This window comes from Amia ocellicauda, chromosome 2, assembly GCF_036373705.1.
Source record: "Amia ocellicauda isolate fAmiCal2 chromosome 2, fAmiCal2.hap1, whole genome shotgun sequence".
Classification (NCBI taxonomy): domain Eukaryota; kingdom Metazoa; phylum Chordata; class Actinopteri; order Amiiformes; family Amiidae; genus Amia; species Amia ocellicauda.
Window position 1 is genome coordinate 20,980,106 of NC_089851.1, and position 22,823 is coordinate 21,002,928.

Below are 22,823 nucleotides of genomic sequence, written 5' to 3' on the forward strand. Positions count from 1 at the left end.
CCTTGGACAGCTCTTTGGTCTTGGCCATGGTGGAGAGTTTGGAATCTGATTGATTGATTGCTTCTGTGGACAGGTGTCTTGTATACAGGTAACGAGCTGAGATTAGGAGCACTCCCTTTAAGAGAGTGCCCCTAATCTCAGCTCGTTACTTGTATAAAAGACACCTGGGAGCCAGAAATCTTGCTGATTGATAGGGGATCAAATACTTATTTCCCTCATTAACATGCAAATCAATTTATAACTTTTTTGAAATGTGTTTTTCTGGATTTTTTTGTTGTTATTCTGTCTCTCACTGTTAAAATACACCTACCATTAAAATTATAGACTGATCATTTCTTTGTCAGTGGGAAAACATACAAAATCAGCAGGGGATCAAATACTTTTTTCCCCCACTGTATGCATCTTATAATATATCACAACTCTGTAGTTTCTACTTTGAAATTTCTTACCAACACTGTTGCAGAGGTTCCCACAAATGTGTTGCACTTGTTTGTCGGTTGCTTTGCTTTCACCCTTCTGTCCAGTTCATCCCAAACCAGCTCGATGGGGTTTAAGTCTGGAGACTGTGCTGGCCATTCCATGATTTGAAGCCTACCGTCTTGTTCTTTTCCTCTTAGGTAGTTCTGACATGGCCTGGAGGTATGTTTTGGGTATACCAGAGGGTATTGCATTGCACTGCAAAATGCTGTGGTAGCCGTTTTGGTTCAGGGTGCCACTCTGTGTAAGTCGCCAACTCTGGATCCAGCAAAAGTGCCCCAGACCATCACCTCCTCCTGTTCTGTGAAGGGAGTAGTACACAGCATTGAGATCTTCAGTTTCTTGGCAATTTCTCACATGAAATAGCCTTCATTTCTCAGCACAAGAATAGATGACGAGTTTCAGAAGAAAGTTATTTGTTTCTGGCCATTTAGAGCCTGTAATCAAACCCACAATTGTTGATGCCCCAGATATTCAACTAGTCTAAAGAAGGCCAGTATTATTGCTTCTTTAATCAGCACAACAGATTTCATCTGTGCTAACATAATTGCAAAATGGTTTTCTAATGATCAGTTAGCCTTTTAAAATGATAAACTTGGATTAGCAAACACAACGTGCCATTGGAACACAGGACTGATGTTTGCTGATAATGGACCTCTGTACGCCTATGTAGATATTCCATTACAAATCAGCCATTTCCAGCTAAAATAGTCATTTACAACATTAACAATGTCTACAGTGTATTTCTGATCAATTTGATGTTATTTTAATGGACAAAAAATGTGCTTTTCTTTCGAAAACAAGGACATTTCTAAGTGACCCCAAACTTCTGAAAAAAATTAAGAGACCACTTAACATTGAATTCTGAACTTGGAGTGGTCTAAATTTTTTCTTAATTTTTTATACATATATATACACACAGCTCTGGAAAAAACTAAGAGACCACTGCAATTTATTCTTATATTAGCATCTCTACATGTATGGCAGCCATTCCATCCCAGTGTCTGTTGAAGTCCAACACAGGCACACCTCATTCTACTGAATGAGCTACTGATTAGGTGATCACCTGAACCAAATCTTATTTAATGAGGAAAAGTATAAAAACCACTGCTGTGGTCATCACTATCCTCTTGCAATAGGACCAGCTGGATGGCAAGAACAGTGCTAGTAGTACCTCAAAAGTAACTGGAATCAAAAAATAACTATTGACCATGCCAAAAGAGTTTAAAAGGAAAGTTTTGAGTGAGGAAAAGAAGGGTTCAATTCTGGCTTACAGAGGGATACAGTGAGCGTCGGGTTGCTTCCATCCTTAAAATTTCAAAGACGGCAGTTCATAAGAATAAGGTCAAGCAGCAGACATTGGGGACAACAAAGCTACAGACCGGCAGAGGGCGAAAACGACTCTCCACTGACCGGGATGACCGCCAATTCATTTGAATGTCACTCAACAACCGTAGGATGACATCAAGTGACCTACAAAAAGAATGGCAAACGGCAGCTGGGGTGAAGTGCATGGCGAGGGCGATTTGAAACAGTCTCCTAGGGGCAGGGCTGAAGTCATGCAAAGCTAGGAAAAAAGCCCTTCATCAGTGAGAAGCAAAGAAGAGCCAGGCTGAGGTTTGCAAAAGACCATAAGGATTGGACCGTAGAGGACTGGAGTAAGCCACAGCCTACAAGCCACAGTGTCTCGCACACACTGAGACATTTGGTGGAGGATCGGTGATGATCTGGGGGTGCTTCAGCAAGGCTGGAATTGGGCAGATTTGTCTTTGTGAAGGATGCATGAATCAAGCCACGTACAAGGTTGTCCTGGAAGAAAACTTGCTTCCTTGTGCTCTGACAATGTTCCCCAACTCTGAGGATTGTTTTTTCCAGCAGGACAATGCTCCATGCCACACAGCCAGGTCAATCAAGGAGTGGATGGAGGACCACCAGATCAAGACTAGCCCAATCTCCAGACATGAACCCCATTGAAAACCTCTGGAATGTGATCAGCAGGAAGATGGATGGTTACAAGCCATCAAACAAAGCCAAGCTGCTTGAATTTGTGCACCAGGAGTGACATAAAGTCACCCAACATCAATGTGAAAGACTGGTGGAGAGCATGCCAAGACACATGAAAGCTGTGATTGAAAATCAGGGGTATTCCACCAATTTCTGAACTCTTCCTAAATTAAACCCTTAGTATTTAAAAAAATGCTGTTTAAAAATGAATAACACATTTTCTGCAAATAAATGCTCTAAATGACTATTTGTATTTTGAATTTTGGAGAAATGTATTCAGTATGTTATAGAATAAAACAAAAATGCTAATTTTACCTATACCTATAAATAGTAAAACCAGAGATAATTTTGCAGTGGTCTCTTAATTTTTACCAGCAGCACTTGTTCATGTTTAAAAATAGCTTGTATTAATGATATATATATATATATATATATATATATATATATATATATATAAATTGTATATGTATATTAGGGCAGTAACTAACGATTATTTTGATAATCGATTAATCAGACAATTATTTTTTCGATTAATCGGATAAAAAGCTAAACAGTTTCTCAATTCGATTTTTTGTTTATTATAACTAAATAAAACCATAAATCAGGGTATTTATGTGTAAAAGTGTACTTTAAAAAGTGCAAAAGCCACATATTGAGTTTTACTAATATAATCTTTAATTTTGACATTTTAAACCTTAAATAAAACACAAACGTTTGTCCACAGTTTTAAGCAGCAAAACTTTACATATCCAAAATATAATTCAAAACAAAGCCACAAATTGAGTTTTAAAAATATAATCCTCACATTTAAAAAAAAGTTTGAAGTTTTTAAACAGTAAAACTTATTTAAATATCCAAAATATAAATAAGCAAAACAAAACAAAATATTGAGTTGTACTCATATAAACTTCACATTATGAAATTAGGACACAAACATCTTTGTAATAAGATATTAAGCAGCAGAATTTGTTGAATTTTCCAAATTATAAATAATAAACAACAAATGTTACTGTTTGATACAGAGGTAGAATGCAGAAGAAGAGGAAAACTGTCACTGTTCAGTGTTATTCCTACGAACATGATTCTTATTCACTCTTCCAAAACTTTGAATTGGAATGCAAAAATGTCAGCATGTCCACATGCTCCAGACTGAGGCTGGCTCTCTTTTTGCAAACTATGTTGCCTGCAGCACAGAACAGACGCTCAGATGGTGTTGAGGTGTTTGGGATACACAAGTAGGATTTCGCTAATTTTGCCAAGGTGGGATAATTATCTTTATTATCTCTCCACCAATCCAAAGGATTTTCTTCCTTGGCTAGGGGCCTCTCAACAAAGTAAGCCAGGACTTACAGCTTTCTCCTCTCTGCTCTCTTCCTCACTGCTGCCTCCAGACTCAAGGAGTGAGTCAAGCAAAGATGTTGAAGGTTCAGCTGCTGTTCTTATGGCTGAGGTGGTCATTTGCTGCTGCTGTACCATCTCCCTTCTTGCTGCAAGTGCTTCAGTTTGCATTTTAGTTTGCACAGAAATTTCAGTCTTCTGAACCTTGGGTCCAGAGCAGAGGAGAGAATCACAGGATTATCTACCTGGTCAAAGAGTGTTTCCTTCCATGTGTTTTGAAGCTGCTCAACTGCTGTGGCTTGGAAGGACTTCAGTGGACTTCAACAGCCCTTTCACAAGTGGAGGCAATAAAGAGACTGTTACATATTCCTGCCCGCTCATAAAAACAGTGGCACATTCAAAAGGCTTAAGAGCAGTGGAAAGCTCTTCAAGCAGACTCCACTGGTCTGGTTTCAATTCAAGACAGCATTTCCCTCTGTGAGTGATGGATGGGTCAGATAGAGTTGCAGTTACAGGCCACCTCTGTTCAATCAGTCTGTTAATCATATAGAATGTACTGTTCCATCTTGTACTTACATCCTGAACAAGCTTGTGCTCAGGTGTGCCCATTTGTTTGTGTTTGTCTTTCAGCTTGCTGTAGGCTTGCTCACTTTTTTGAAATGCTCCACAAGATATCTTGCAGCTCCAACAGCTCTTTCAATGCCTGTGTTCTTTAATGCAGCATTAATCACCAACTGCAAGGTGTGGCCAGTACAGCGTATACTGGTCCACCCATGTTTCTCCTCCAGTAATTTTGCAGCTGCCACAATGTTAGCACCATGGTCATGTACGATGGCACTAATTTTCTCAGAAGGGATTTCAAACTCTGCAATGTTGGTTGAGGTATGTCTGTCTTCGAGTGGCATGGTGGTAAGGCAGACAGACGTCATCTTCCAGTCATTTCCCAAGTAATGGCATGTAATGCCATGGTAAGCTTCAGTGGCAACACTTGTCCATATATCAGTAGTTAAAGTTTTCATGAAAGTGACGTCATCAGTAAACGCTGACGTGAGCAGACCAACTAATCGATAATGACATTCGTTGACAATGATTTTCATAATCGATTATTATCGATTTTATCGATTAGTTGTTGCAGCCCTAGTGTATATATATACACTCACCTAAAGGATTATTAGGAACACCATACTAATACTGTGTTTGACCCCCTTTCGCCTTCAGAACTGCCTTAATTCTACGTGGCATTGATTCAACAAGGTGCTGAAAGCATTCTTTAGAAATATTGGCCCATATTGATAGGATAGCATCTTGCAGTTGATGGAGATTTGTGGGATGCACATCCAGGGCACGAAGCTCCCGTTCCACCACATCCCAAAGATGCTCTATTGGGTTGAGATCTGGTGACTGTGGGGGTCAGTTTAGTACAGTGAACTCATTGTCATGTTCAAGAAACCAATTTGAAATGATTCGACCTTTGTGACATGGTGCATTATCCTGCTGGAAGTAGCCATCAGAGGATGGGTACATGGTGGTCATAAAGGGATGGACATGGTCAGAAACAATGCTCAGGTAGGCCGTGGCATTTAAACAATGCCCAATTGGCACTAAGGGGCCTAAAGTGTGCCAAGAAAACATCCCCCACACCATTACACCACCACCACCAGCCTGCACAGTGGTAACAAGGCATGATGGATCCATGTTCTCATTCTGTTTACGCCAAATTCTGACTCTACCATCTGAATGTCTCAACAGAAATCGAGACTCATCAGACCAGGCAACATTTTTCCAGTCTTCAACTGTCCAATTTTGGTGAGCTTGTGCAAATTGTAGCCTCTTTTTCCTATTTGTAGTGGAGATGAGTGGTACCCGGTGGGGTCTTCTGCTGTTGTAGCCCCTCCGCCTCAATGTTGTACGTGTTGTGGCTTCACAAATGCTTTGCTGCATACCTCGGTTGTAACGAGTGGTTATTTCAGTCAAAGTTGCTCTTCTATCAGCTTGAATCAGTCGGCCCATTCTCCTCTGACCTCTAGCATCAACAAGGCATTTTCGCCCACAGGACTGCCGCATACTGGATGTTTTTCCCTTTTCACACCATTCTTTGTAATCCCTAGAAATGGTTGTGCGTGAAAATCCCAGTAACTGAGCAGATTGTGAAATACTCAGACCGGCCCGTCTGGCACCAACAACCATGCCACGCTCAAAATTGCTTAAATCACCTTTCTTTCCCATTCAGACATTCAGTTTGGAGTTCAGGAGATTGTCTTGACCAGGACCACACCCCTAAATGCATTGAAGCAACTGCCATGTGATTGGTTGGTTAGATAATTGCATTAATGAGAAATTGAACAGGTGTTCCTAATAATCCTTTAGGTGAGTGTATAAAGTGTATATATACTCTGATCTGGGTGTGTTTTCATGCTGTGACCAGATCGTCAGGTTGTGTGTTTTTCACTGGACCCAGCGGTCTCAAATCAACTGAACCAGTGAACACAGTAGAGCAGGGGTTCCCAAATTCTCTGATGATGGATGGCCAATTTCTGGAGGTTGGGATGGGATGGGGGGGCCTCAGTAGAAAATGAACCACTCATGAAAACGTAATATTTCCCAATTCATATATTCTTATAAACTTTAATTGTTGTTTCATTATTTTCCCCCAAATTAAATGTGCAATTTGTAACAGAAAATGTTCAGAAACTGTAACAATATAGAAGGGGTGGTTGAAGGTTGGCTTTGGGGGGCTGCACCAAACATCCCCGAGGGCCGGATTTGGCCCCTGGGCCATACTTTGGGAAGCGCTGCAGTAGAGACTCGGTTCATGGTTGTAATCGGAGATATTGTGGGATACTTTTATGATGGCGGCTTTGCAAATGTCTTGTGTGAAATTTGAGTCTTGACATGCTCCAGCAAAGTTAAATTAACTAAACTTAATGAAAAATAATCATGACACATTACATTGTTGTGTATATGTATACCACAATATATGGAGTTTTTTGAAGTTTCACATTACTTCCGTGAAATATAATTACATCACTTGAAACAAACTAGCCTGGGAGGGGCCGGACTTTGCTGGTTCTGCTGCTTCTCACAGTAAATCTGCTACTGATTCAGACTTGTCTCTAATGCCTCGTTTCCACTGGCTTAAACGTCTGTGCCGTGCCATGCCATGCCGTGCCTGATGCATCCCAAAGCATTTTTGTAAAACCAGGCTGTTGTGAAGCCCATCCCCTGTTGTGGGAGGAGCAGAGCGATTGTGGGTTTGGTTTGTGTTTCGTTTTAAAAACAAAGACAGAGAACAACACTACGAGCGATACAGCCTGATGTTTAAATGACTTTTGTGGCCTTATTTTATTCTTTCTGCTTTACATGATTGTAAACAGTGTAATAAATACACGTTTCTGTTAAGAGATATTAGGAAGAGCTAAAAGTGTATAGACAACATTATATTCAGACACGCATTACGTTACCGTAAGAAAACTTTTCCATGTGCAACAATAACAATACATATTTGCTATTTTGTATTATTATCATCATAATCATCATTTGTGCTAGTAGATATGTATTTTAAACGGCACAACGTGACTCCCTTAATTTATTACTCTTACTACAGATTTGTAACTGCAAATATTATAATAAATGTTATAATTTAACAAGTGTGCACATTTCAGTCATGGCGTTTATGGACTTATGGACGTATTAAACCAGTCCTTAATGTTTTAGAGGGAAACCTCGATCTGCTGTATTTATGAATTCATTCATTTAAGTTGTAAATGGACACGTTAACTAAATCGTGTTCGCCTTCATACTTATTGTGTCTGCAGAGCTGTTGTACAAAAACCTGCACACCATTCACAAAACGACAGCCTGAAACACCGTCCAGTTGTTCATAAAATATTAATAAAATCGACTGCTACCGATCCGATTATTTTTAACTCGTCAAGTTTTTAATACAATTGGACATTAACTGTAAGCAGTTATTGTTTCTGTACGTGGATTTCACTCCACGTTGCTTAATTAAACTGTAATTTCTTCGTGATCCCACACACGTCAAGCACACATCTCCGCTTCTGAAAGCGAAATATTTCCTTAGTGGGGTGACGATTACAGCCACATCTGGCACCAGATAGTTAATCAACGTGCAATCAAACTATGCCCCGATTCCACTGGGGTACGCGTCCAGACACTTAAGCCAGTGGAATCACCCATTTAAGAGTCCGGGGCCGGACACGTCCGGACGCGTACACCAGTGGAAACAGGGCATAGTTTGATTGCACGTTAATAGATGAAGACCGTTGGTTGGTTTCGTTGGGCTGTGATAAACCAATCAGCTCAACTCTGGGGTGAACCACGCCTATAATCCCACCCTGTATGTTAATCTGATCCGCCCCAACATTGCATTTCATTTTGTCACCCTTCACACAGAGCCATCGTGTAAATCAAAACAGACGCAATGCAATGCAATGTGTGTATTGCATTTAATTCAGTCACTACCATGCTTTAAGAAATATAAAGCATTATTATTACATTTCATTGTGGTATGCTATAAAGCAATTCAGCAGGGTTAAAATGCAAAAATAAGATCGCATTGATTAACAATGTGTGTATTGCTTTACATTATGGCAATCATTTTTCGATTTTAACATATGCATTGCTTTTAATTTTGGCACTAGAAAGCTTCCATATATCTCACTATAGGGCGTAATCTGTATGTAATCTTATTGAATATCATGTCAATCCTTTCTCGCTCTTTAAAACGGTTGATTTTCGTACACAACGCCACATACAATCGCAAGTGAAGCAACTAAATACTAGATGACTTGCTGACATTACTAACATAGCATCTAACATTAGCTATCCAGCTACATCCAGAAAACTGATATCATGGAAAAAACTCATGCTCTCAGTGTCCTCAATGGCCGCAACATACATGACTTCTACAGGCGAGCAGAATGCCAACAGATGAAGCAAAAGCAGGGCTGTACCTTAGACAGGGTGCTGTGCTAAGGTCGGGGGTGGCTGTCAGGGAGCTGCACTAAGGCTGAGCCACGCTGCCAGGCAGGCTGGAGTGAGGGGTGGGCATGGGGTCACTGTCCTGTCAGAACCAGAGCAAAACCTCTTACTCACAGCAGGAATAACAGTGGCACAGTACACTACACATACAACGTTCTGTCATCTTATCATTTTGTATTCATGATTGCACTAAATAAGAGCAGCCTTGTCTAAGTACAGAAATAAATACATGTGTGATGAAAAAGACATAAAAAGACATATGTGAACGTTTCAGAAAGGATCTGAATTACTACCAAAACTCAAATGTGGAAAAAAAAACATTCTACAGGCTACATGTTTGTGTATTTATTTTTGCTCAGTTGTGTTGATACATTTGTTTCATGTATCACTGAAATTGTTTTGAGCAACTCTTTCTTAAGAATGTTACATATTACACAGTGAGAAATTAATACAATTCATGAATAAAAATGTATAAAAATAAGAGAAAACACTTAATCTTTCTTCATTTAGGAGCTGAACTGGCTTAAACCCTGTTTCACGCCATACAAATCCTGGGCGTTATGTATTCCCTGTAAGATCATGTCTCTTTACTGCTGTGTGAGTGTCACAGATGGTGAAATGGGTTTTAGTTAATTATTTGTTAATTAGTAAATCATTTTTTTTATTGCTTAATTGCCTCTTAATTGTTTTATGCACTGATTAATTTGCTTTGTTCTCCCAGCTGGAAAATACTAATGGGCAGTTGTTAGACAGGATGCGCCTGATTTAAATTAAGGGATTGATGAGAGGGATATAAAGAAGGAGTGAAGGCACACCAGAAGAGAGTGCACAACCGAGGAGAGACCGCACAGAGCCTGAGGGACGCACTACAGCCACTGGCCTGATGTGGGGGATAGAGTGGCCGGCTCGCAGTGCAGCGAGCAGGGGAAGCAGTGATGGGACGGACGGGAGGTGAATGGGACGGGGAGCAAGAGGCTCGGCTCCACACCCGGGGAATGGTAGGTGGAAGACTGGGGCATAACGGGTACCATGCCCCTGCCTGCCGGGAGCCCGGGAACGGGTGTGGTGGAGCCAAGCACCCCCCGGAGTCAGCCAAGTCCTGCCGGACAGGACTGCACAGAGGCAGCGCTGCTTGCTTGTTCTCTTCCCCTCCAGCCGAGCGGCGAAGATCTCGGACGTGAGCTGGAGCGAGTGTGTATTGGAACTGTGGCTCTTAATTGGATGGAGGTCAAGATGAGACCGGGGTGGCTTCAAAGAAGACCATGGAGTTTCCCCTCCCAATTTATGTATTGCTGGATTGAAGTGGAAAACTATGATGCTGTGCTGGGTTGTCTTGTATTTTTATATGAACGGCCGTTTTTATGTAGGAATTAATAAATTGTCTGTTTTATTTTAACCTGGTGTCTGTGATGGCTGTCCCGGGGTCTCAGCTTGTTGTGGGGAAAGTGAGTCCTTTTTCAGCAGAAAGCATTTGCTCCATCGGTCAAAGAAACACAAACTGGTTGAATCCAGTGAACTGGCCAGATATCCTAACTGTCACATCTGATCCAGATCTAGGTCTGATGGTGCAACAGGCGAACTGCTGCTCAGTGTGTCTTGCCTCTGGTGCAGCTGCTGCTGGTTGTGTGGCAGGTGGGGGGGAGTCGCTGAAGAACTGAAGTGTTCGGTTAGGGATGTTTAACAACGTCATTGCAGATCAACTGGTCCTCCTACAATGTCAGACCCAGACGAATGCTGTGAAAAGAAGGTGCATTGAAAGTGTTGTGGTGGTGTTTTAAAGTGCTGCCTTAATGTGGTGTCTTCCGAACACACTGAGAGCAACATGGGGATCATGCACGCCTGCTGAGCCAATAAGCAGCTGCTCTTCACACATCTTCCTTTTAGAAGTGGCTTCAAACCGATGCTAAGGAGATTGAAGCTGATATACTCTGCATAACCTTTCACTGCTCACAACTGGGTTTAGATTCACGGATTTAAAAAAGTCTTCATTGCCTAATCAGCATTTTTTTCTTGAGCGTGAGAAGTGCTGCTATAAAAACTAAATGACAAGTGGATAATTTTGCTATTGTCATGATTTGTTTTAACAGCAGTTTAACCAAGGCTCTGAAGTAAAGACAAATCTGGTATATCAACACGTTATGGGTGCAATTAAACCACATTTTTTTTTGTTTTTAAAGTGATTCTAAGGAGGATATGGTCTTTAAATTATGTAATCTCTTGATCAAAACATAAAATACTTATTTATCACAACAGTTCACAACCCAGGTCCTAGGAGAAACCTGTGTCTTTAACTATTTTCTTAATGAACTCTGTCCTTTGATTCAAAAATACTACAGTAAGTGTTGTTGCCAGTTTTCTTCATCCTGTTAACCTTATTAAACTAAAACAGTTGCTCTCATTAACCTGACTAAAAAACATTTAACAGATTATCAAGTAATGATGCAAAGGCGCACAATTAAACAGTATCAAACACTCCCATAAGAAGTGTATTTATGGCTCAAAAGGTTAAATTCCACACATCTGGTCATTTCAATGACCCTCAGAGCTGAAAACAGGTTTAATGAAGGTCTTATAGAGCAACTAGTTCAAGGGTTTGATTAGCCTCAGTGATTGAGATCTTAGGTGTCAGGAAAACCAGAAGACAAAGGGTCTCCCCAGAACCAAGGCTGAGACACTGATTTCCCAGACAGTTTTATCCAGTGACTTATGCAGACGAGGGGGGAGAGAAATGTATCAACTGATGCTGCTGTGGAACCACTGCAGAGAGAAAGATGCCTCTTACGCATCATACATGATAACAAAAGAAGCTCACTGGAACATGCAGGGTCTGAAGACTGTCCCCAAGTTCTGCTCCGTCATCTTGCTGGTCTTGCTACAAGATGCCGCTCGGGCCAGGAAGTAGACGAGGCGTGTGAGCAGACGCAGGTGCTCTGCTGGCAGACTGTCCAGCTCAGCCTGGAGGTAGCTGCTCAGCTCCGCCTCGTCTGTACTTCCTAGAAATTAAACAAAGTGAAGAACACAATTTAACTTCTTTTACCTCACAATGGCTGGAGATATTTAAAAAGGCATTTTATACAGAAATACAATCACAGCCCAAATGTGAAATTTGCCATGGTTTATATAGAGATTGATAAGACACAGGACTGTCAATACCTTTGAAGGCGTTGACAAGGCCCGAGTGGTCTGGAATCAGTGCCTTGGGGAGATCCCTGAGGAGCAGATTCTGCACATAAGCCACGACGTCGAGGTCCCCCTTTGTCTCCAGGTCCACTGTCTTCCCACAGTCAAACCTGGCCTTCAGCAGCTTCCTCCAGCAGGCCTGGGGAGGACACACAGGCCCCATTATCCTGATGCATGAACTGCCAAAGAGCTGCCTCTTGGCACAGATTTATTATGCAGTAAAACAATCAGTGCCCGTTTAACAACTTTTTAAACAAATCTATTCTAGTCTAAAACAACACAAATACACATTGTGAACATGCTTATAGGATCTTGCACTGAACATACATGCCATGCTTCACCAGGTACTCCACCGTGTCATCAAAAGCCAATGGGATGCCACCATTAGCTGCCCAGCTTTCTTCTTCTTATAATTTATTTGACTTTCATGGATTTAATATATCATTTTTTTCCCTTTGTTTCAGTATTTTAGAGTTAATAGAAATGGGCTTTTAGGGGTTTGGAGCTGAATTTTCCCCTGACCAACTTACCCCCCCATAATTTAACATTAACATCATTTGTGTTGCCAATGAAGACTTTGACACTTCTTTGGTACTATCATACATACTGCCAATCTGACAAAACGGTTTAGTTTTGGAAGAAGAGGCTACACCAGTGACAGTGAAAACAGACAAGAATCTGGTCAGCAGGTTTAAAACAAAGCATCACCACCAAAGACATTGCACTCCACATGCAAAACAGGTGTACAGCTCCTAACAGAATAACCACTTCTGTGCTACCTGAAATACAAGCAGCATCACCACAAAACACAACTGCTTTACTTTCATCCGGAAAACACGGCCCGGCTCTTATCCTGAGCAACACTCCCTGTGTCGCTCCTCACCGAGGCTGGGAAAGGATCCACCTTATCCTGATCACTCCACTGACTCCTTTGTGAAAAGGGAACCTATTGATTTTGCTTCCCGCCATTTCCCAGTGACACGCAGTCGCGGACGCGCAGTTCAGTCTTCGTCTCTCAGCTGTATGTGTCCAGTCATCACGCTCTTTGACCGGGACACCAGTTGAAAATAAATAACATGCTTTAAACAATTATCCACGATCTTCAGTTTAAATGCATCTACAAATTGCTACGTGATTCAAATAAAATCATATTGAAAATACTGTTCATTGTTATCAATCATAAACGTAACACACACATCCCCGTTTCGTGTATTGAATGGTTTAGTCAACAAGCAGACACAGTCCCAGAGTGAGTGACACCAGACACATGCTATATGTTCAAAGTTTTAATTATCTAAAAGCTGTCTAATGTTATTGTATGGTTTGCTTCTCTGTAAACACATAGGCTTATATCTATACCATTAATATGAGCAAAATCATCAACACCTCCCTCTGCCTGCTCAGAGAAGTGAGGAGTCAGCGCCCCCACCTGCCCTACCACCACTGCCCCACTCATTAAAAATGTTAAATTACCTGCTCTATTTGTAATTAGTGCTCTGATGTTGACAAAGTTTTAAACAAATACATAAAAAGTGTCTTATGAAATGGGGTGACTGTGACTCTTATGTGCAAGGAGGTAAAAGTGTCATTTGGAATCCAAAATATGTTTACAATGTAAACACCTCCATTCCATATGTTTGCTGCACCCAAGTATTAAAGTGAAAGTGAAATACCTATTATTTGCATGGTGCATATATTTATACTGGAATCAATACATTATACACAGAGGACAGTTATTAGTTAATATGTTTCCAAGAAAGGGTCATGTGTACACAGGGCTCCATACACAATGGCTTACAGTGTACTTGTTATGCTAGACATTAACTGAGTTTCACAGATATCCCAACAGCACAGTGACCTGGCTCATGCGGTTTTATAAACATATTTAAATAACTGTTAGGAAAATGTGCATCTGCATTCTGATCAACAGTATTTGGAAGCATGCTGTCATGCTGATCAAGGGTAATGTGGTCCTTGCAACAAATGATAAAACATAAACACCTAACAAAACTAAGAAACCGGAACAACCAAAAGACAGCAGTGACAGACTGCTTCAAGCACAGCACAGCTTCAAGTGTGATACTTGCTGCAATGGTGTTGGGTGGAGCTTGTTTGATGTGAAAATGAAAGAAACTTAAAATAGGGTTGAAACACAGGAAACGTCCAGAGGTTTAAGGTAAGACTGGATTTTCTTATGATGCTGAATACTATATTACTGTTTGAACATTGTACTGCTTTCAAATCAAACAATGTTGTATTGGGGGAAACGTATTAACTAATAACTGTTTGTGTAAGGAGTTCATTCATTTATGACAAATCTGACCATTGTGCTGTAGACAATCATTCAAAAACATCAACTAAATAATATTGAACCAGCACATGTTTTTCAGCTTATGTTTTTACTTTGTTTTATTCTTTATGTGTTTATGTAAAGCACAGAAGACTGATAAGAGTAATATTTGAACAAGTTAAAGCTAAAGCATGTTGAAATATGGACTTTAAACTAGGTTTGTGATGTAACAGAAGCATGCACTGTAGGGTAGGACTGGGCAAAAGGTGAGTGAAATTCTATTAACCTATCTAAACATTTAAAACATTGTGAATATAATGTTTAGTGTTATACAGTTGTCAAAATAGCATAAGAGCTGCCTGTCAAGGAGTTATACAAACACAGATCTCAATTCTGCTGCAGTATACGGATGTCCTGGACTGAGGACATATGCTTAGCTGCTAGAAAGGGCAAATGCGATCATGAGGGTAATCTTTGTGGCATAATATCTGCAGCAACCATAGCTAGTTTCAGAGCAAACCAGACCAATATAACGTTTTTGTTTAGACTTATATTAATAATTAAGATTACATTGAAGCTTACATTTGTCTACTCTTTTAAATAAACTTAGGTTGTAGTTAAAAAAATATATTCATATTAAAATAATCATTTTGGAAAGGATTCATATGCTATTAATTTTTACCATATGTTAGATTTTCTTTTCTTTTTTTTTATCATGTATGTGACCATGAAATAAAAATGTACAAGCAATTCATATTTGGTGATTTAAACACAGCAGCTTCTTAATTATTTATAAAATAATGTTGAGACAAGGTAACTTGAGTACCTCAGTATCAGTGTCATTGTTTTCTATCAGTCAAATAGAACAAAATATCAGTACCATAAATTACTGGGTATACCACTCTGTATAGGATTTTTTTCATAATAATGTTTATTGTATGATGTCATATGATTAATGTTTTACCTAAGTTTTATCTTTTTTGTTTAATTTCAGATTCCTTCCTCGAATGGAAGACTAACACAGCGGTGTGAATTGGACACATGATGAAATGGACAAGATGACCAAACCCATGGGTTAGGACTGGCACCTGCTTATGTTGTCTTGTTCTCTACCTGAAGAAAACAGGGAGCAACCCAACCCTGGCAGCCTGTGAGAGGAATGCAGCAAGAACACACATGAAGGCAGACACAGTGTGAACTCAAGAATAAAGCCTGAAAAATGATGTTCTCAAAATGCAGGTTTATCTTCACTATTTTAGGCGTTCTCACTTACGCAGTAGACATTGGGACGGATGTCTGGGTCTCTTTTGTGTATTTTATGGAGGGAGATTATTACTGGTTTGTGTTGACTCTTTTATGTGTGTTCAGTGCAACACTAACTGTTCAGATCTTTAGCTACTCATGGTTTAAAGATGATCAAGATCAAGGTGAAGAGCATGGGATCTCAAGGCATGGAGTCGTTGTGCTACACCTACTACAGATGGGGATATTTACAAGGTATGTCTGATTGTTCTGGTCACTTTAAAATGACTTTATGTTATGTCAAACCAGGTGTATATTTGTATACACCAGGCAAAATCCAAATGACACAGGGAGTACAATTAGATGAGCATGGAGAGAGAGGATCTCTTGTGAGAGGTTTTTGAAAGAAGACTATTTGTAAGGTTATGATGGAGCAGTCTTTGGGATGCTTGTTTTATTTATTTATTTATGTTTTTATTTATTGGCAGATGCCCTTATCCAGGTCAACTTAGAGTCAACACAAGCATTACATAAGCGCAGTAGTGTAACCAATACAAAGTACAATTTAAGTATTACAGAAGTGCAGAGGTTGAATATTATTCGGTGCTATTGATGTTTTTAACTTACTGTAGAGCAGACAAAATCAGAACTCTCATCCAAACAAATTACAATTTGAATGGGCAGCCTTTTGTTTGACAGAAGATTCCTCCTTCCTTCACTTGTAGACAAATCAAACACTGCAAATAGTTTTTTTTTAATTCCATTGAATGTAGTAAACAAACAATGTTAGTCAGAAAATGTACCTCAGGACACTAACATCTGGATTTATATTATTATTAATAATAATCATAACTTTTAAATAGTCAATATGTATTATTTCAACATAGCTGATGTGTTATTTCACACTTAAATGTAAATGATGTGTTATTATTATTAATGATACTTAATAATAATAACATTCCAATGGTCTAATTGGAGAGTTGCTGAGAAAAAACGCCTATGACAGGTTTGAGGTAACTTTCAGAATCCACATGACAGCTAGCAGTTCTCAGTACAGTAATTATAATTCCAGAAGTGCAATATAACTACGAGCTATCAGTGTGTGTTAGACAGCCTGCCACTATAGTGGTCGGGTAAAGGTCATTATTACTGTGTGATCTGTGAAACACATAAAGGTGTGTCTTTAGTTTGTTAACTGTCACTGAAAGTTTTGTTCAGAATAGTGCTTCACAGAAAAGCAAATTACATATTTTTCTCCCAATGAAAGCTTACTGCACAGATACAGCAGATATTTCAAGGGAAGTGGTCAGAGATTCAACAGGCTCCCCCAAACCCCACATTCCCTACTTCAAAACAAGACTTTTACATATAATGGTATATTAGGTTTATTTCCCTGCCTCCCCTCATTATACAATCAATCTGAGCTAAAAAATAAATTAAAATTAAATATAAAAGTGCATGAGAATTCTTCAAGCTTTTCAAAAATACCAGATTGCATATTTTTACTTACAAAACTTCAAGTTGAAATGCATGTATATCTCTAATTAAAATTAAATAATGTCATTAATAATGTATTGTGATACCTAACATAGCAACTGGTAATTGAAGCAAGTTGTAATTTGTATCCACTGTAAATTCCTTTTTAAAGGTATGGACTGGTTCTTCGCAAGGGCCTGAGAGCAATTCAGCCCAGGCACCACAACAGAGACCAGGACAGAGGAATCGTCCATGAAGTGTTTGCTCATGCAACAGATGTGAGCATGCTCAGATTGTTTGAGACTTTCTTGGAGAGTGCCCCCCAGCTCATACTTCAAACTTACATCATCTTGAAGAACGGCAAAGGAGTTTCCATTCAGTGTAAGTCAAGAGCTGTGTGTATTTGGGTTACGAAACAATCAGTTTTAAAATGAATAAGAAAAGAAAGAAATGAAAACACAATATATGCAAGATTATATGGAGAATAAAAAACAAGACTTTTTAAATTAAAATTAAATATGAACGATTTGGTAGTAGTACACAGACACACACACTCACTCACTCACACACACACCCACACAAAGATATACATTGTTGTTCAAAAGTTCGGGTGTTACAATATATGGAGGTTGCATTAATCAACAACGCACACAAAGACTGTTGTCTACCAGTAAACAACTTTGACTGTTACTAAGAAGGAAAAACAATAACTGAAATAGCTTGCATAACTTGATATTCAAGGAGTGACATCAAAAGCATAAGAAACCTTGCCTGTAATTGACAAACCCAGGACTTGAAAAACCCAAAGGGATGAGCAGTGCTCAAGGATAATGTACTTAAGGAGTAGACATAACACAAGTGTTGTATTGAGGAAGCAACAGGCAAAAGGCTCGGGTGTTGTCCATCCATCAATAGTACAAAGGTCACATGTGAAATCAGGACTCATAGGATGTGTTGCAATAGAACCTGTGTTCAATCTGTTATGAGACTAAAATTGGAAAAACATGCACAAGAAAAATAAAACTGGACTATGGAAGAAATAGTCAAAACTGCTTTGGCCAGACAACTTAAAGTTTTAGTTATCTGATCTAATCAGAGACAGGATGTGAGATGACAAACAACTGCAGTTTATAAAGAGCCAACAATGAAGCATGGAGGAGGTTCACTACAGGTTTGGCGGTGTATATACTCAACTGAAAAGTGCTAATAATAGATGGTATAGTGTTGTGGACCAAGGGCCAGATGTTAAAAAAAAAAGGAACAGGTGTGCAGACAAGCAAAAAAAGGTGGTGTCCAGAAAAACTTAGTTTATTCATAGTCACTGGTTACGAAAAAACGTCCATAAGGAATAACAGTTTCTAACAAAACTCAGTCCAAAAAAGAAACAAAAACAAAAGAAACAAAACCCCCACCAACAGGATAACTAATGCCCCACAGCTTCCTAGTCCCAGGTTCGCTGTTAACTATACACTCACCTAAAGGATTATTAGGAACACCATACTAATACTGTGTTTGACCCCCTTTCGCCTTCAGAACTGCCTTAATTCTACGTGGCATTGATTCAACAAGGTGCTGAAAGCATTCTTTAGAAATGTTGGCCCATATTGATAGGATAGCATCTTGCAGTTGATGGAGATTTGTGGGATGCACATCCAGGGCACGAAGCTCCCGTTCCACCACATCCCAAAGATGCTCTATTGGGTTGAGATCTGGTGACTGTGGGGGCCAGTTTAGTACAGTGAACTCATTGTCATGTTCAAGAAACCAATTTGAAATGATTCGACCTTTGTGACATGGTGCATTATCCTGCTGGAAGTAGTCATCAGAGGATGGGTACATGGTGGTCATAAAGGGATGGACATGGTCAGAAACAATGCTCAGGTAGGCCGTGGCATTTAAACGATGCCCAATTGGCACTAAGGGGCCTAAAGTGTGCCAAGAAGACATCCCCCACACCATTACACCACCACCACCAGCCTGCACAGTGGTAACAAGGCATGATGGATCCATGTTCTCATTCTGTTTACGCCAAATTCTGACTCTACCATCTGAATGTCTCAACAGAAATCGAGACTCATCAGACCAGGCAACATTTTTCCAGTCTTCAACTGTCCAATTTTGCTGAGCTTGTGCAAATTGTAGCCTCTTTTTCCTATTTGTAGTGGAGATGAGTGGTGCCCGGTGGGGTCTTCTGCTGTTGTAGCCAATCCACCTCAAGGTTGTACGTGTTGTGGCTTCACAAATGCTTTGCTGCATACCTCGGTTGTAACGAGTGGTTATTTCAGTCAAAGTTGCTCTTCTATCAGCTTGAATCAGTCGGCCCATTCTCCTCTGACCTCTAGCATCAACAAGGCATTTTCGCCCACAGGACTGCCGCATACTGGATGTTTTTCCCTTTTCACACCATTCTTTGTAAACCCTAGAAATGGTTGTGCGTGAAAATCCCAGTAACTGAGCAGATTGTGAAATACTCAGACCGGCCCGTCTGGCACCAACAACCATGCCACGCTCAAAATTGCTTAAATCACCTTTCTTTCCCATTCAGACATTCAGTTTGGAGTTCAGGAGGTTGTCTTGACCAGGACCACACCCCTAAATGCATTGAAGCAACTGCCATGTGATTGGTTGGTTAGATAATTGCATTAATGAGAAATTGAACAGGTGTTCCTAATAATCCTTTAGGTGAGTGTATATGCACCATCCTACCCACTGTAGCACCATCCTACCCACTGTAGCACCATCCTACCCACTGTAGCACCATCCTACCCACTGTAGCACCATCCTACCCACTGTAGCACCATCCTACCCACTGACTCCTTGGTCCCGCTTTTCTACTATAGTTCACTTAGCCCCGCCCCCTGGACCAAACCATTAGACAATCATGGTAGCAAGAAAAAAGAGAAATTACACAACCCCATACATTGCCAAAATAATTTTACATAAACTTAACAACTTATAATAAAATAGTTTGAAGGAACAACCCTAACCTATGAACTAAGGAAACTACATTCCACACCAAGACCTTAACCACCCCCCCCCCCCCCCATGTCAGTAATAAGGCGACCTAGGTCTCTAAAGTCCCTTCCTAAGGTGGTCTCTGTAAACCTCCACTGCCTTCCCCAAGATGGCCGCTCCACCACCCCACCCTAGGTAAGCCTTTGTTTGGGAGGGTTTTTTCAAGCATCTTTAACCGAGGGATTAGCCTGCTCCACCACACATAGTAACTGCAGAAATCCAACATGCTTTTCCTAGTGGAGTATAACTTAAAATCACAAACTTGATCTTACGGCAAGATAATGATCTTAATGAAACTTATAAACAAAAGAAAGAGGGAGCTGGTATCCTTCATCACATGGAATAGTCTCCTCAAAGCCAAGATCTCAACATCACAGGACGGCCAACAAACTAAAATTGAGAACTGGCAAATCAGGATCTCTTGAAAGAAGTATGGAACATCGGTCATTGAGGAATAATAACTAGATCGTTCAAAAGTTTACGAGAATAATTTCAGTGGTCTTGATGGAAAAGGGAGGATTAGCTCTGTATTAGTTTATATAAAGGTACATTATATAGGGAAGAAAATTGCAATATGAAGGTCTCAACAAGATGTTTCCATCTAATTGGATCTACTGCATCTCTATTCCAGGTTGCACTAGCAAAGCTCCTGATTTCATCTTCCCATCTTATATATATATATGAGATAGATATATATAAATATATATGAGATAGATATACAGAGAGATGGGTGGACAGATAGGTGACAAAAATGGTAATGTTTTACATGATAAATATAACAATGTGCACTATATTGTTGATCCTAACTGTTCATCATTGACTTTCCAGATGCCACCGTCCTGACATCTTTACTCAGTATTGCCTGGGCAACTGTTGACTACCAGCGGTGCTTACGGAGATCCTTACATCACAAAAAAGAAATGGCTGCCGGCTTACCAAGCACTGTGTACTTGCTCTATAAACTCCTCACAGTTACCTCACGTCTGCTGAGCATTACCCTACTGACTCTTTTAAATTACTATTATGCTTTTGCATTGGCTGCTGTCTGGCTGCTTGGCACAGTTTGGGCTTTCGTGCAAAAAACAGATTTCTGTACATCTAAGCACTTAGAAGTACTTTACCGGTTTGTTATTGGACTAATTCTTATTTTCACATATTTCAACATCAAGGACCAAAACACAAAAACATCAGTGATCATTTATTATGTGTTCCAAGTATTACAAACATCTGTCATTCTTGTGTTAGTCTTCTTTTTAAATCCATCACCTGCCTATGTCTTGCCGATTAGCATCACAATAGGATCAACTTTATCTCTGGGAGTTATCTTCCTCATCCTGTACTACAAGTTCTTACACCCTCAGAATTATGGTGCCAGAGAAGCTGATGAAATTGATGGGCTTGACAGACCGAAAACACCCCGAATTCATAAATTCATACATCAATAACGTCGACATTGTTTTAAAAGTACAAACAGTGCAGTTCATTCATTATTTTCCTTGTTATTAAAAGTAATAGTTTTTAGGACCATTACTAGACAAACAAATGTCTTTCCATAGCACTATCATATGCTTTTATGTGGTACAAAAAACAGCTGAAAAAGCCAAGTGTAGAATTAACAGGTATAATACCAGGATTCATACACTTTTAGTGACCATAAATTGTATGTTTATTGGTAACATACTTTGCATCAGTGCAGTGACAGGAGGGTTCACTAGATGGCGCCAGTGTTACAGCCTACAGTTGTTCTGATATTTATTAGGTACAACAGAGCGGCTCTGAAATCAGGCTAAAACAATGGCTTATACAGATTTGGTTCAATGAATACTTTAATTTATTAAAACTTTAAAATGAACAAATAAATAAATGCATTTGTATTTATCTAGTTGTACACCATGATGTATATATATTTAAATGTATGAACTGGATTATTCATTTATTTATTTGGACAATTAAAGAATATATTTACTTATGTGTACATTTGAGGATTTCATTTTATATTGAACATTGTATTTTGACATTTCTGCTTGGACTGACATTTCCTGTTTTTCATTTCTCCTTTGCTTTAATGTTTTATAGATGCAAAGACATATATCTGTTAAAGTAGGTAGACATTTATATCACTGGCTATATTTTTCAAAGCTCAAATGGACAAATAAAAGAAAATAATAAATTAATAAAGCCACATTTTAGAAGACACTTCTTATAGAGAAATACACCTATGAACTACTGCTTTAAATTCAAGCAGGTCTGGCGCACCATGAGAAACATATTGATATGTAGGTGATTTTAGAGAGGATTTAACTCTCAGTTAAATGTATTAAAAGGTTTTAAACAATTAACTGTTCTTAGAAGCATAAAACGAGGATTTATATTTGGAAAGACGTGTCACTGTAATTTAATATACAACATCAAACAAGTCTCAATCAGGTTGATATGCAGATTATATGCTTTTCCTTAGTTTTGTTCCTCGTAACATTCTTCAAAATGGCACAGAATGGGGATTGTTCCGTTTTCAGCAATTTAGCATCACAATAAGATTCTTTAAATTATTTTTTGTTTTAACATGTATGATTTTTTGTTACTTATAAAAATGCTTTCTAAGTACATTTACCTGTTCAGCACTAGATGCAGAAACAAAATGACCAGTCAAGGACACTCCCCTCCTTCCACTGTATCTGCGGTGAATAGTGACAGCCCCGCAGCTCCACACCTTTTTGATAAATAGAGGACAGGGTAACTTAAACAGACTATACTATTTCAAAATTAGTTCATTTTTTAAAATTGGCATATTCATAAA

The 22,823-nt window shown here is 39.4% G+C and overlaps 1 protein-coding gene across 3 annotated transcripts; it reads left to right on the top strand.

The window, feature by feature from the left end:
- Positions 1-13,856: 13,856 nt before the first annotated feature.
- xkr9 (XK, Kell blood group complex subunit-related family, member 9) lies at positions 13,857-21,995 on the top strand. Of its 3 annotated transcripts, none has more exons than XM_066720996.1 (4): positions 13,857-14,179; positions 15,288-15,790; positions 17,184-17,392; positions 20,855-21,995. In XM_066720996.1, exons 2-4 carry the CDS (start codon positions 15,513-15,515, stop codon positions 21,469-21,471), a joined length of 1,104 nt encoding a protein of 367 aa, XP_066577093.1. In that variant the 5' UTR covers positions 13,857-14,179; positions 15,288-15,512; the 3' UTR covers positions 21,472-21,995. The 3 variants fall into 3 exon arrangements, with proteins under 3 accessions (XP_066577093.1, XP_066577091.1, XP_066577092.1); XM_066720994.1 differs by lacking the exon at positions 13,857-14,179 and adding an exon at positions 14,489-14,559; XM_066720995.1 differs by lacking the exon at positions 13,857-14,179 and adding an exon at positions 14,619-14,760.
- The last annotated feature ends 828 nt before the right edge of the window (positions 21,996-22,823 follow it).